Here is a 12544-nt window from a genome sequence, read left to right as displayed (position 1 = left end):
ATCATCTTGCTCTGCTCACACCCACCAAATGATCATCGCCAAAGAAAAAAACACATAGAACAAATAACCAAGAAACATGCAAGAAGGGTAAGCTAGTTGAAAAATAATCATTCATATTAAAGTAAATACAATATACAAGTTCAAACACACCAAAAATTTCACATTTGTTACTCCTCACACATATTGTCTCAGGCTTGGCCAAACCCTTTACTATTTATTATAACTGTCGAGTCATGAATAGTTCTGCACTTGTGTGGTGAAACAGCTGACCCAGTCAAAGCTGTCACACAAGGTTAATGCTTAAAACGCCATTTGCTACCATGAATAAAGGCCCACAGGCTAGGACCTCCTGCTTCTATCACGACATAACTCATCACTCTCTAATTAAGCACATATGATCATTAGAGATTCAGAATAACCATCATATCGGCTTCTTACAATTTATACTAGTCTCCCATAAAATCACCAATAAGAGATTCCTCCTTGGAACTATTTCCACAACTTTGAAACCATATACTTTGCATATTTCATTATAATCGAAACATATTACATGGTATATAATAACATAAAACTTTTAAAACAATTCAAAGGGTCAAACATACCCAAGATCATCAAAGTCTTGTACTAAAAACTAAAATACAACCCAACCCTAAACTAGTCGCTCAATGACCATACTCGTTGGGCGACCAAAGAGTCTTCTCGCTCAACGACCCAACTCGTTGTGCGTATACACTAATAGTGGACCAGTGATGACATATCCCTAAAAAATAACTCTTGTGTTGGAATGGATAATCTTTCAAACTTATACATCTAACACAAGACAAATACAAACTTCAAAGATGCTCCTACTCTCCAAGACCTTGATCATTCATTTGATTTAAGGTGTATCATTGTTGGGAGCTATAAAATGGGTATTTGACCTTGGTGGAGAAGCACACAAAACTCCAAAGAAGATAAGGAAGTTTGCCTTGTTTCATGTTGAAGATTTGAGGGCAAATCCTTTTCAAGAGGGAGGAAATGATGGCATACCCCTTGCCATGACCTAGCACATTCATGAAGAGTTGGAGGCATCTATGGAAAATGGGCCTAGACTCTAATCTTGGGCCATCTTAAGTCATCATGAAGATTTAGTAGAGTAAGAATAATTTTGGGCCTTGTATTTTGGGCCAAGTAGTCTAGATTTTATCTGGGCTTTGTATTATGGGCCTAGTAGTGTAGGATTTCAATTGGGCCTTGTATTTTGGACCAAGTAGAATAAGATTTTGACCAAACAAGTCAACAAAGGGTCAAGGCCCAAAGTTGACTATGCTTGGACATCCAAAATGGGTGTGTTGACAAAGGAGTCAACATTTTGGCTAAGCTTGGAGGACAAAGGAGCAAGATTTCGTCCAAGGCATGTGGAGGCTTCCCATTAGAGAGTTTTCCTACTAGTTAGTGGCCATGTGGCACTCTAGGAATGGAGAGGTTTTCCATAGGTAGTGGTCACATGTCTCTCTCTCATTTGAGATGATTTTTGCCACTCCTTCTATTGGAGAGGATTTCTCCTTGCTCTCCAAGACAACCAAGGTGACTCTTTTAGGTTAAAGTTTCAGCCCATTTTGAGATACCTTAGCCTATAAATAGAGGTGCTCTCCATCATGTAATCACTTTTGATTTAGAGTAAAGTTATGTTGTCATTTTTGTGTCATACTACTCTTTTAAGGTCACCCTAGGTTAGAGCAACCTAAGTGGCCTCCTCTAGCCACCTTCTTCCAAGAGTTGGCCCAACCTCTCTTAGAGAACCCTTAAACATATCTTCCTTCACCATACAACTCACTAAAACCATGAGCTATCAACACCTTTCACCACCACAAAATTCCAAAATCTTCATCCATGAACTTATGGCTTGATTTGCTTCTATATTTGGCTTGTCCTACCTAGAGCATTGCCATCAACCAGACTCCTCAACCTCTCGCTCAACGACATGCTCGTTGTGTGAATAAACTAACATTAAACCTAGACCTCAACCTCTCACTCAACGACCCTACTCGTTGTGCGATTAAACAAACAGTGGTCCAGACCTCCCAACCTCTCGTTCAACGACCCATCTCGTCGTGCAAATCCAAAGACAATGGTTCAAATCCCTCAACCACTCGCTTAGCGACCCAACTCGCTAAGCAAATAAGAAAACAATGGTCCAGACCCCTCAACCACTCGCTCAACGACCCAACTCACAAGGCAAATAAAATGACAGTGATCCAGACCCTTAGCCTCTCGTTGAATGACTCCACTCGCTCAACGAGTCTGCATAATTCTGCACCACCAAAACTGCAGAATTTGCACCACTAACCATTCTTGACCAATTTGATATATTTTTCTCAACTTCTAACTCTCCTAGATCGTGTTATACCATCAATTTGACTTAAACAACTTCCTACAAACCATCCTCAAATCATTTTTAAGTGATTATTTACAAGATTCCACTATAACATTTCACAAATCTCAACCTATAGACCCAAAATGAATTATACCATTTTTAGCTCATACTTGTGCAACTTAGGGATCAGAACAAGTCACAATTGACTTTATTACTAACCCCAACCACTCAAATTTCTCTCAGAACATTCCCATCAAAATTTCACTACTGAAGACCCAAATTTGCATTTAAAACCATCCAAATCATCACCAAACTACTAATACCATCTTTCTAAACAAATTTCAACTAATTGACAACCCTAGCAAGTCACAATTCACATATAGACAAACTTTAAAACTGACTTTACCCTAACAATCTTAACTCAAAAACTCACCCACAAACCCCCCCCCCCCTTTTAACGTTAAAATACTAATAATTCATCATATATTTTGATTTCTCTCTGCTGTAAACATTTTATACTATCATCCTTCACCGTACCAATCACACATTCAAGCCAATAATCACCTTTAACTAGATTCATACAATCATTTTCATTCAATCACTCATGCATATCAAAACAACACACAAATCAAACATCCAAAGTTAACATACATTAAATTTCCATACTATTACATACCCACACATACTTTGCAATTGAAATGAAAAGAAAAACACTAGTTTCCCTTACCTCTAAATCGACCGCCCAATTTTTCAAACGCTCCATCGATTACTTATTACACAAGAAACTTCTAAAAACACTTACAAATCACTGATTGGTGATTGAAGACCAACTTTAGAACCTCAATTGAACTAATAATCAATGAAGAGAGATTCTAGACCCATGCAAAATCAGAATCACCTTGCATGATCATGAACCCTAAAATACCAAAGGGTAGGGATTATCAACTTACTTGCTCTAAACAGCGAATTAATTGGTTAGAGTTGTAGACCTTGACGCAATGATCGTCTAGGTTCCTCTTGATCGTCAAACAGATGATCAAAGAGTTAGAATGCTTAGAAAGATGGTAAAGAGGTTAAGAGAATAGTGTTTTAGAGAGATAGAATGTGTTTTAGATAATGAGACGAGTTTAGAAAATTCTATTTATATTATGATATTATTTTATAATAAAATACTCGGTCTCATTATTTTAACACACCTATCAACTCTAATACTCTATTTTCTAAGTTCTTACATTCTCCTTAACAACAAAAATTTTCGACCTCGAAAATTAGACTTACCAGATAACAGGTGAGGATACGACTTTCTCATGACCCCCTCTAACTATAAAGTAGAGTCACTTGTCCTACTAACCTAGACAACTCTGACTAGACCGATGGTCTTTCCTCTAAGTTGCGTGGTCTGACTCTCCACAATCTCTACAGGCTGAACATCCACTAAGAGATCATCTCTAACATGTACATCTTCTACTTCTAACATATGTGAGGGATCATGCACGTACTTCCAAAGCTGTGAGACATGAAACACATGATGTAGATTTGACAATTGAGGATGCATGGTTATCTCGTAGGCCATTGGCCCTACATGTCTCAGAATCTGATACGGGTTAATAAACCTCAGAGATAACTTTCTAGAACGAATGGTTCTGCCTACACCAGTAGTAGAAGTCACTCTAAGGAAAATGTGGTCCCCAACTGCAAACTCTAACGGTCTCCGTCTCTGATCAGCATAGAATTTCTGCCTATTCTGAGAAGCCTTCATCCTTTCCTGTATAAGCTTCACTTTCTCAGTAGTCTGCTGAATCAGCTCAGGTCCAACTAATACCGATTCTCCCTCCTGAAATCAACAAAGAGGCGTTTGACAACGTCTAACATACAATGATTCAAACAGTGTCATACCAATGTTGGTCTGACTATTGTTGTTGTTGATGAACTCCACCAATGACAACACTTCATCCCAGACTCCAAAATGATCCAATACACACGTCCTCAACAAATCCTCTAGTGATTGGATCGTCCTTTTTAACAGACCATTTGTTTGGGGATGATAAGCTGAACTCATCTGCAATCAGCTGCCCAACTTACTCTGTAAAGTCTGCCAAAACTTGGATGTAAATCGCGGATCTCTATCAGACACTATGCTCGATGGTACTCCATGCAGCCTTACTATTTCTCTGATATACAATTGAGCAAGCTTCGCCATATATATCCTCAAATTCACTGTCAAGAAATGAGCACTCTTAGTTAACCTGTCAACTATAACCCAAATAGTATCGTGACCTCTAACCGTCCGTGGTAAATGGGTAACAAAATCCATGGATATGCTATCCCACTTCCACTCAGAAATCTCCAACTGATGCAACAAACCTCTAGGTCGTTGATGCTCCACCTTTGCTCTCTGACAGGTCAAAGAAGCAGAAACAAACTGTGTTACATCTCTTTTCATCCCTGACCACCAAAAAGATTCTTTAAGATCCTGGTACATCTTATAGTCATGCCAAGATGCATGCTAAAATGACTTTGGTGTCCCTCCTCAAGAATCAATCTCTTTAGTTCAACGTCATTAGGAACACAAACTCTGCCTTTGATTCTCAAAATACAATCAGCTCCCAAAACAAACTCCTTACCCTGATCTATATCCAACAAACTCACTGATTTCTGTAGCTCGACGTCAGATAATTGTATCTCTTTGATACGACTCAGAAGACCACTCAAAACTACTATATTACTGCACTTGATAACATTTGACTCAAATTTCACTTATAGTCTCAGATCTCTGAATTTCTCCACTAACTACAACTCTCTGACCATCAATGTAGACATATGAATTGTCTTTCTACTTAATGCATCCGCTACAACATTAGTTGTCCCCGGATGATAAAGAAGATCAAATTCATATTCTTTTAAAAACTCCATCCATCTTCTCTGCCTCATATTAAGTTCCTTTTGATCAAAAAGATACTTTAGACTTTTATGATCACTGAACACCTAAAATTGTGCACCTTATAGATAGTGCCTCCAAATCTTCAAGGCAAAAATAATAGCCGCCAGTTCTAAGTCATGAGTAGGATAATTCTTCTCATGAATCTTAAGTTGTCTCGAAGCATAAGCAACTACCTTCTTTTCTTGCAACAACACACATCCTAGGCCTTAGTAGGAAGCATCACAGTAAACCTCAAAAGGTTTACCTGTGTCAGGGATCACCAACATCGGGGCACTCGTCAACCTTTGCTTTAACTTTTGAAAGTTAGACTCACACCTGTCCATCCAAGAAAAAGGTTGATATTTCCTTGTCAACGGTGACACTATCTTAGAAAATCCTTCTATGAACCTACGATAGTAGCCCATCAACCCAACAAAGCTCTTAATCTCCGTAGCAGACTTGGGTCTCTCCCAAAGCAACACTGCTTGTACCTTTGCAGGATCCACTAATATACCATCAACTGAAATCACATGTCCTAGAAACTGAGCTTCTTCCATCCAAAACTCGCACTTGGACAACTTGGCATACAACTTTTTCTCCCTCAACACCCCAAGCACCGTCCTAAGATGATCAACATGCTCCTTACGAGTCTTGGAGTAGATAATAATGTCGTTCATGAAGACGACAACAAACTTTACTAGGAACAACCGAAAGATTTTGTTCATATAGTCCATGAATATGGCTGGAGCGTTAGTCACACTAAAAGGCATTACCACATACTCGTAATGACCATATCTAGACCTAAAAGCAGTCTTCTGCACATCACCTACCTTAACCAGAATATGATGGTAACCCGACCTCAGAACATCGTAGCTCCATGCAGCTGATCCATTAAGTCATCAATTCTGGGCAAAGAATACTTGTTTTTGATAGTCAATTTATTCAACTGTCGGTAGTCCACACACAACCTGGAGCTACCATCCTTCTTTTTGACTAACAATACCGGTGCACCCCAAGGTGAGACATTCGGTGGGATAAACTCTGCAGGAGCCATCCTATAAGGGGAAATTGATACTGGCCCTACACTAGGCACTAGATTAATAGAGAAATCAACCTCTCTTTGAGGAGGTAATCCAGATACTTCCTCCGGGAATACATCTAAGAAATCACTCAGTGACCTAAGCTCTGTCCAGACTGATCAACCTCCACATGTGTTAAAATTAAGAAACAGCACGAACCTCCAATTACCTCATGTCGCACCTATCCTGCAGACAACAACTCAGACTCTATTGTATCAGAAAACAACAACTTCTTCTCACCACAGTCTATAAGAATGTGATTTGCAGATACCCAATCCATCCCTAAGACCACATCCAAACCCAACAGAGGCAAACATATAAGATTGACTATAAACGGTCGCCCCTCAACACTCAAAGGACATCTAGAACACATAGAAGATGTCTTAACCAACTCAGATGTTGGAGTAGACACTACAAGGTCATACTGTAACTCTCTAACTGGTAGCCCCAACTCTTGCACACAAGCCTCTGACACAAAGGAGTGTGTCGCTCTAGAATCAAACAATACATAGCAAACTGTACCAAGCAACACACTACTACTGACAATAAGATTACCTGATCTTACTACCTCTGCCCCAGACATGGCGTAAACTCTGCCTGTAGCTTGAGGTCTGCCACCTCCCCTCTGCTATGACTATATGGGTCTAGGTCTTGATCTCCCAATTGCTGGACAATCTCTCTCAAAATGTCCATCCCTGCCACACATATTGCATCTCCTAAAACCGACCAACTAAGGACAAACCCTCTTCACATGTGGCCTACCACATTGATAACATTGCACTCCATCCGCCTGCCCTAACTAACTGCTCTCATAGACCCATGAGATGGAGGCCTAGAATAAGGTTTTTAAGTGATTATTTACAAACCATCCTCAAATCATGTTTAAGTGATTATTTACAAGATTCCACTCTAACATTTCACAAATCTCAACTTATAGACTCAAAATGAATTATACCATTTTGAGCTCATACTTGTGCAACTTAGGTATCAGAACAAGTCACAATTGACTTCATTATAGACCCAACCACTCAAATTTGTCTCAGAACATTCCCATCAAAATTTCACTACTCAAAACCCCAAATTTGCACCTAACACCATCTAAATCATCACCAAACTACTAATACCATCTTTCTAAACAGATTTCAACTAATTAACAACCCTAGCAAGTCACAATTCACATCTAGACAAGCTTTAAAACTGACTTTACCCTAACAAACTCTTAACTCACCCACCAAACCCCCTTTTTAACGTTAAAATACTAATAGTTCATCGTATATTTTGATTCCTCTCTACTGTAAACATTTTATATTATCATCCTTCACCACACCAATCACACATACAAGCCAATAATCACCTTTAACCAAATTCATACAACCATTTTCATTCAATCACTCATGCATATCTAAACAACACACAAATCAAACATCAAAAGTTAACATACATTAAATTTTCTTACTATTACATACCAACACATACTTTGCAACTCAAATTAAAAGAAAAACACTAGCTTCCCTTACCTTTAACCCGATCGCCCAATTTCTCAAAACGCTCCACCGATTTCCTGCAACGCAAGGAACTTATAAAAACACCTACAAATCACCAATTGGTGATTAGAGACCAACTTTAGAACCTCAATTGAACCAAGAATCAAGGAAGAAAGATTCTGGAGCCATGCAAAATCAAAATCACCTTGCATGATCATGAGCCCTAAAATACAAAGGGAAGGGATTATCAGCTTACTTGCTCTAAATAACGAATTGATTGGTTGAAGTTGTAAACTTTGACGCAATGATCGTCTAGGTACCTCCTGATAGTCAGACAGATGATCAAGGAGTTAGAATGCTTAGAGAGATGGTAGAGAGGTTAAGAGAATAATGTTTTAGAGAGATAGAAGGTGTTTTAGATAATGAGATGAGTTTAGAAAATTCTATTTATATTATGATATTATTTTATAATAAAATACTCGGTCTTATTATTTTAATACACCTATCAACTCTAATATTTTATTTTCGAGGTTCTTACATTATACCAAACAATAAAATATATAACTCAGATCGTTAGATTCTCATTTAAGAGTTAGGGGAGTTTTTATCCTTATTAACAATGTCAATATTTAGATCTCAAAATTTGTTGAGTATTATTTGGTCAAATCCTCACATAAATTAAAATTTCATAATAATTTTGCCTTAAGGTGCTTCGGAAGGTCAAAAGAAAAATACGTAAAATTATTTAGTGTACTAAAACAAATTTTATATATTTTAAATTGATTTTTGGATATGATTTTTGTTTTATTAAAAAGATTATATTTTTTAATTGAGTATTTATATTTTATTCCATCCTTAATTAATGTTATATGACTTTTAAATTACATTGCTTTTTCTTATGTATCCATACATTAAAAAGAAGTGACATAATTATGTTTTAAGTATCTTATTAATAATATTTATATCTTTCAATTAAGTGTTTATTTTGTTTTTATCTAAAGTTGAATTAAATGACTATTTTATTTGGTAGTCTCAAATACAATCCCAGAAACTTCAATAGTAATAAAAGTCAATGAGATGAAATATCTCTTATTTATCTTTATGAAAAGTACATACCTTTTTTTTACACAAATTCGTACCAAGTCTGTAAAGACACAAAACAGTATCGATCGATAAAGATGAACTATCATATATTCTAATTGTAATTTGATTGAATTTGGATTTTCCGATAGTTGTTATTATCATTTTTTTTCTTGTCTTTAAAATACACTAATATATATTTAATATTTTAAAATTTATTAAAAAGTTTTCTAGTATAACAACATGAGTATAATTTAAAGACTAAGTAGAGGAATCTAGATACTTCTGATTAGTGAATCAAACTCAATTAATAATATATTTTAATTAAAATATATAAAATTTTACATACTTAATAAAATAATTTTTTAGTATAAACCAATTAAAAATACTAAAATTTATAAAATATTTAAAAATTCGAGCCCTTAGGTTGCTTCCATTCACGAAAAAAATTGGATGTAGAAATTAATTATAAAATATAAAATATCATCTTAAAAAAGTATTTTTCTAATAAAAACTTCATTAAAAATAAAGAATAATTCATTTAAGATTTTTATGCATCTATCAAACAAACAACTTTAATTCGTTCATGTATGTCCATTCATGGTCCCTACCATACATAAGATCTGAGATTGGTAACGATTTAAAAATGGTGCAAGCGAGTGACTTCAGCTGACAAACGAGTAATCCTTTGTACTGGATAAGAACCGTCCACCTCGTATTCAGATCATCCCAACTCGCACTTCGTGCTTCTTAAGATTTGCAGCCATCTGAGTTCAACTGATTACTCTGATCATTCCATGTCGTTTCCGTACGAGATCTCGTTTTCACGACACTTAGGACTCCCCGAACACGTGTTGTAAAAGTCTCGACCCTAAAGAATCCCCAAAAGAGACACCCAAGATCTCAATCTTGGCCTCTCAATTCTCTTCAAAATCTCATGAATTTGACTCCAATTTCTGCTCTCTTCACTTTTCCCTCGCTAGCCCTTTCTCAGAAGATCGACAAGTTCAGGTTCAAACTCAAGTTCTGAGGCCGATTCAGATTCTGGGTGTGTGCAATTGATAAATTCAGGTTCAAGATCAGGTTTTGAGTTCAATTCATTTTCTGGGTGTGTGAAATCGGAGAGAAAAAAAAAAGAGACATTTTGAAATTTGGGGTGCAAAAACACAGTGGTTTAATTTGGTTAGGTTTGTGTTAACATGGGTGGTAGTTTTTCCTCTTGTGTCTGTGATGGAGATGCTACCCCCTTGAGGCCAAGGCTTGGGGATTTACCCGAGAGCTGTGTGGCACTGATGTTGATGTATTTGGACCCACCAGATATTTGCAAGCTTGCACGACTGAACAGGGCGTTTCGTGATGCTTCGTTAGCTGATTTCATTTGGGAATCGAAGTTACCTTTGAATTATAAGTTCATCGTGGAGAAAGCTTTGAAGGATGCTTGCGTAGAAGAACTGGGGAAGAGGGATACTTATGCCAGACTATGCAGGCCTAATTTGGTAGACAACGGGACCAAGGTAAGTTTTTATATATTTTCTGTTTTAGATCAGACTCAGAGTTGAACTTTAATGCAAACCTTTTTTTCATGTGAATTATTTTTGGTAAAACTCCGATTGTAATGGGATTATGTGTACCCAAAATACTCATACAACTGCATATTATCTTTGTCCTTGTTTATACTCATCCTTTGTATTTACTCTTCAAGTTCTTGTTGTTTTCTTGTCAAAAAATGTGATGATGGTATAGGAAATTTGGCTAGACAAGAGGACGGGTGGATTGTGTTTGGCGATTTCTTCCAAAGCGTTGAGGATTACAGGGATAGATGATCGGAGATACTGGAGTCGCATTTCGACAGAAGAGTCAAGGTGAGATAATTGTAAGTAAAAATATGTTTATGTTACTCGGACTTTGTTTTGTTGTGTTTACATCTTAATGAGTTGAAAACAAAACATTGCTCTTGCTGGATTTTGTTTGTGTTCCCTTTTGAGGATTGCTGTCAAAGATTAATCACCTTCTGGCTTTGTTATTTAACTTGTTGACAAACTCGAAGATTGGATTTTTCTACTTCTCCAAAATCATTTTACAAGTATTCAAGGTTATCTAATACCAAATCTCTAATGTAAGGGTCTGAATGAGTTTAGTTGCCAGGTAATTAATCGAACCTGGTATGTTAAACGTTCGTCTGAGTTTGTTTTTTTAACTAAATGAATGGCTATAAATGAACTAAACTAAAAATTTGTACGTTTTACATTAATACTTTGCCAATAACTGCTTTATGTATGTATGCTTTGGACAATTGTAATTTCGTTTATTATATTTATTTAACATTGCAAACCTGTTTATTATCTTTTAACGTATACACAACTTACTAAATGTCAACTTTCAAGAGTCTTACTTTAAATAAATGGCAACTTTTTGTAACATTCATTTTTATCTTCTAAGGTTTCATCTCTAATCTGAAGTCATTTCAGGAATACAAAACTATACTTTATTACGATATCTCCTCTGCTTTCTAGCATGAAATCGATAATAGTTTAGTCATGGTTCTGTGAATGTTCTTAGAGCAGCTTTTCCTGTGGCTGCTCAATTTTGTAGATTTAGCTACCTTCTGCTGGAACACATGAAATTAATCATTTTAAAATTGCATGACCCCCTCTTACTTTTAAGTTATGACATATTTTCTATGCTCTAGATGATGAAACTTGATGTATTATACTATTTATTTCCATAACAGATTCCACACAGTTGCTTATCTTCAACAAATTTGGTGGCTTGAAGTGGAAGGAGAAGTTGATTTTCAATTTCCACCTGGGACTTACAGTGTGTTCTTCAGACTCCAGCTCGGCCGATCTTCGAAGAGGTTAGGTCGTCGAGTTTGTAAGACTGATCACGTTCATGGCTGGGATATAAAACCTGTAAAATTTCAGCTAACAACTTCTGATGGTCAACATGCTGTATCCAAAACTCATTTGGATAACCATGGAAATTGGGTTCTCTACCATGCAGGAAACTTTGTTTCTAAGAATCCTAATGATCTGATGAAGGTCAAATTTTCATTGGCTCAGATCGATTGTACGCATACCAAAGGTGGTTTGTGTGTAGATTCTGTTTTTATATGCAATAGTGATGTAAAACTAGAGGTGTAGGTTGTTTTTGTAGGAAGGGAATCTGTGTATATAGTGGAAATGAGTCAATTTTTGTCATTTGAGTTGCAGGGAAGTAAGTAGAAATCATTCTATCAAATATTGTTGGAAGTCTCACATCGACTGGAGATAAGATCAATTTATAGTTTATAAGCTGGTTTTGTGAGATTGAGTTAGGTTTAAAGTCTATTTCTAATAAATATGTCACACCGACACTTCCCTTTAGAGTTGTTTCTTTCATATTTATAGTTCCTTTAGATGTTTTGTTTTTTCAGCAGGAGAAGGTTTGCTTGCACAGATGCTTTACCCCCTTTTTGGCATAATATATGTGTGATTTGTGCATGTTTCCCCTTATGTAAACAATACCAAAAAATTAGTAGGGAATTTGGACTCTCTTTCCATACATACATGAATTATAAGCATTATTGTTTGTAATAAAGAGATGTACGTATTGTGTTGAATATTTTGGTGAATTTTTTCCTAAA

General features: G+C 36.4%; 2 protein-coding genes across 2 annotated transcripts; one reads left to right on the top strand and one right to left on the bottom strand.

The window, feature by feature from the left end:
• Positions 1–3707: 3707 nt before the first annotated feature.
• On the bottom strand, positions 3708–6938 carry LOC124834726 (uncharacterized). Its single transcript, XM_047309496.2, has 6 exons — positions 6596–6938; positions 6255–6470; positions 5613–6159; positions 4931–5081; positions 4521–4751; positions 3708–4190 (listed from the first exon to the last, which is right to left on the bottom strand). Exons 1-6 carry the CDS (start codon positions 6936–6938, stop codon positions 3708–3710), a joined length of 1971 nt encoding a protein of 656 aa, XP_047165452.2.
• A 2637-nt stretch (positions 6939–9575) lies between these two features.
• Positions 9576–12284, top strand: LOC124834725 (F-box protein PP2-A13-like). The gene is made up of 3 exons (XM_047309495.2): positions 9576–10433; positions 10663–10781; positions 11651–12284. The coding sequence occupies exons 1-3, from the start codon at positions 10119–10121 to the stop codon at positions 12060–12062; spliced, it is 846 nt and encodes a 281-aa protein (XP_047165451.1). The 5' UTR covers positions 9576–10118; the 3' UTR covers positions 12063–12284.
• Positions 12285–12544: the final 260 nt, after the last annotated feature.

Source organism: Vigna umbellata, chromosome 11 (assembly GCF_029865625.1).
Source record: "Vigna umbellata cultivar VRB3 chromosome 11, Vumbellata_1.0, whole genome shotgun sequence".
Classification (NCBI taxonomy): Eukaryota; Viridiplantae; Streptophyta; class Magnoliopsida; order Fabales; family Fabaceae; genus Vigna; species Vigna umbellata.
This window is presented reverse-complemented; position numbering and strand designations above follow the sequence as displayed.

Excerpts from the sequence above, each read along its gene's own strand:
- LOC124834726 (XM_047309496.2), bottom strand. The coding sequence starts at position 6,938 with ATGTCTGGGGCAGAGGTAGTAAGATCAGGTAATCTTATTGTCAGTAGT. Across the intron at positions 6,471-6,595 it reads TCACATTCTTATAGACTGTG|TCTGGACAGAGCTTAGGTCA; the intron begins GTGAGAAGAAGT and ends GAGGTTGATCAG. Across the intron at positions 4,191-4,520 it reads AATTGTATATCAGAGAAATA|GAGGGAGAATCGGTATTAGT; the intron begins GTAAGGCTGCAT and ends TGTTGATTTCAG.
- LOC124834725 (XM_047309495.2), top strand. The coding sequence starts at position 10,119 with ATGGGTGGTAGTTTTTCCTCTTGTGTCTGTGATGGAGATGCTACCCCC. Across the intron at positions 10,434-10,662 it reads TGGTAGACAACGGGACCAAG|GAAATTTGGCTAGACAAGAG; the intron begins GTAAGTTTTTAT and ends ATGATGGTATAG. Across the intron at positions 10,782-11,650 it reads ATTTCGACAGAAGAGTCAAG|ATTCCACACAGTTGCTTATC; the intron begins GTGAGATAATTG and ends TTTCCATAACAG.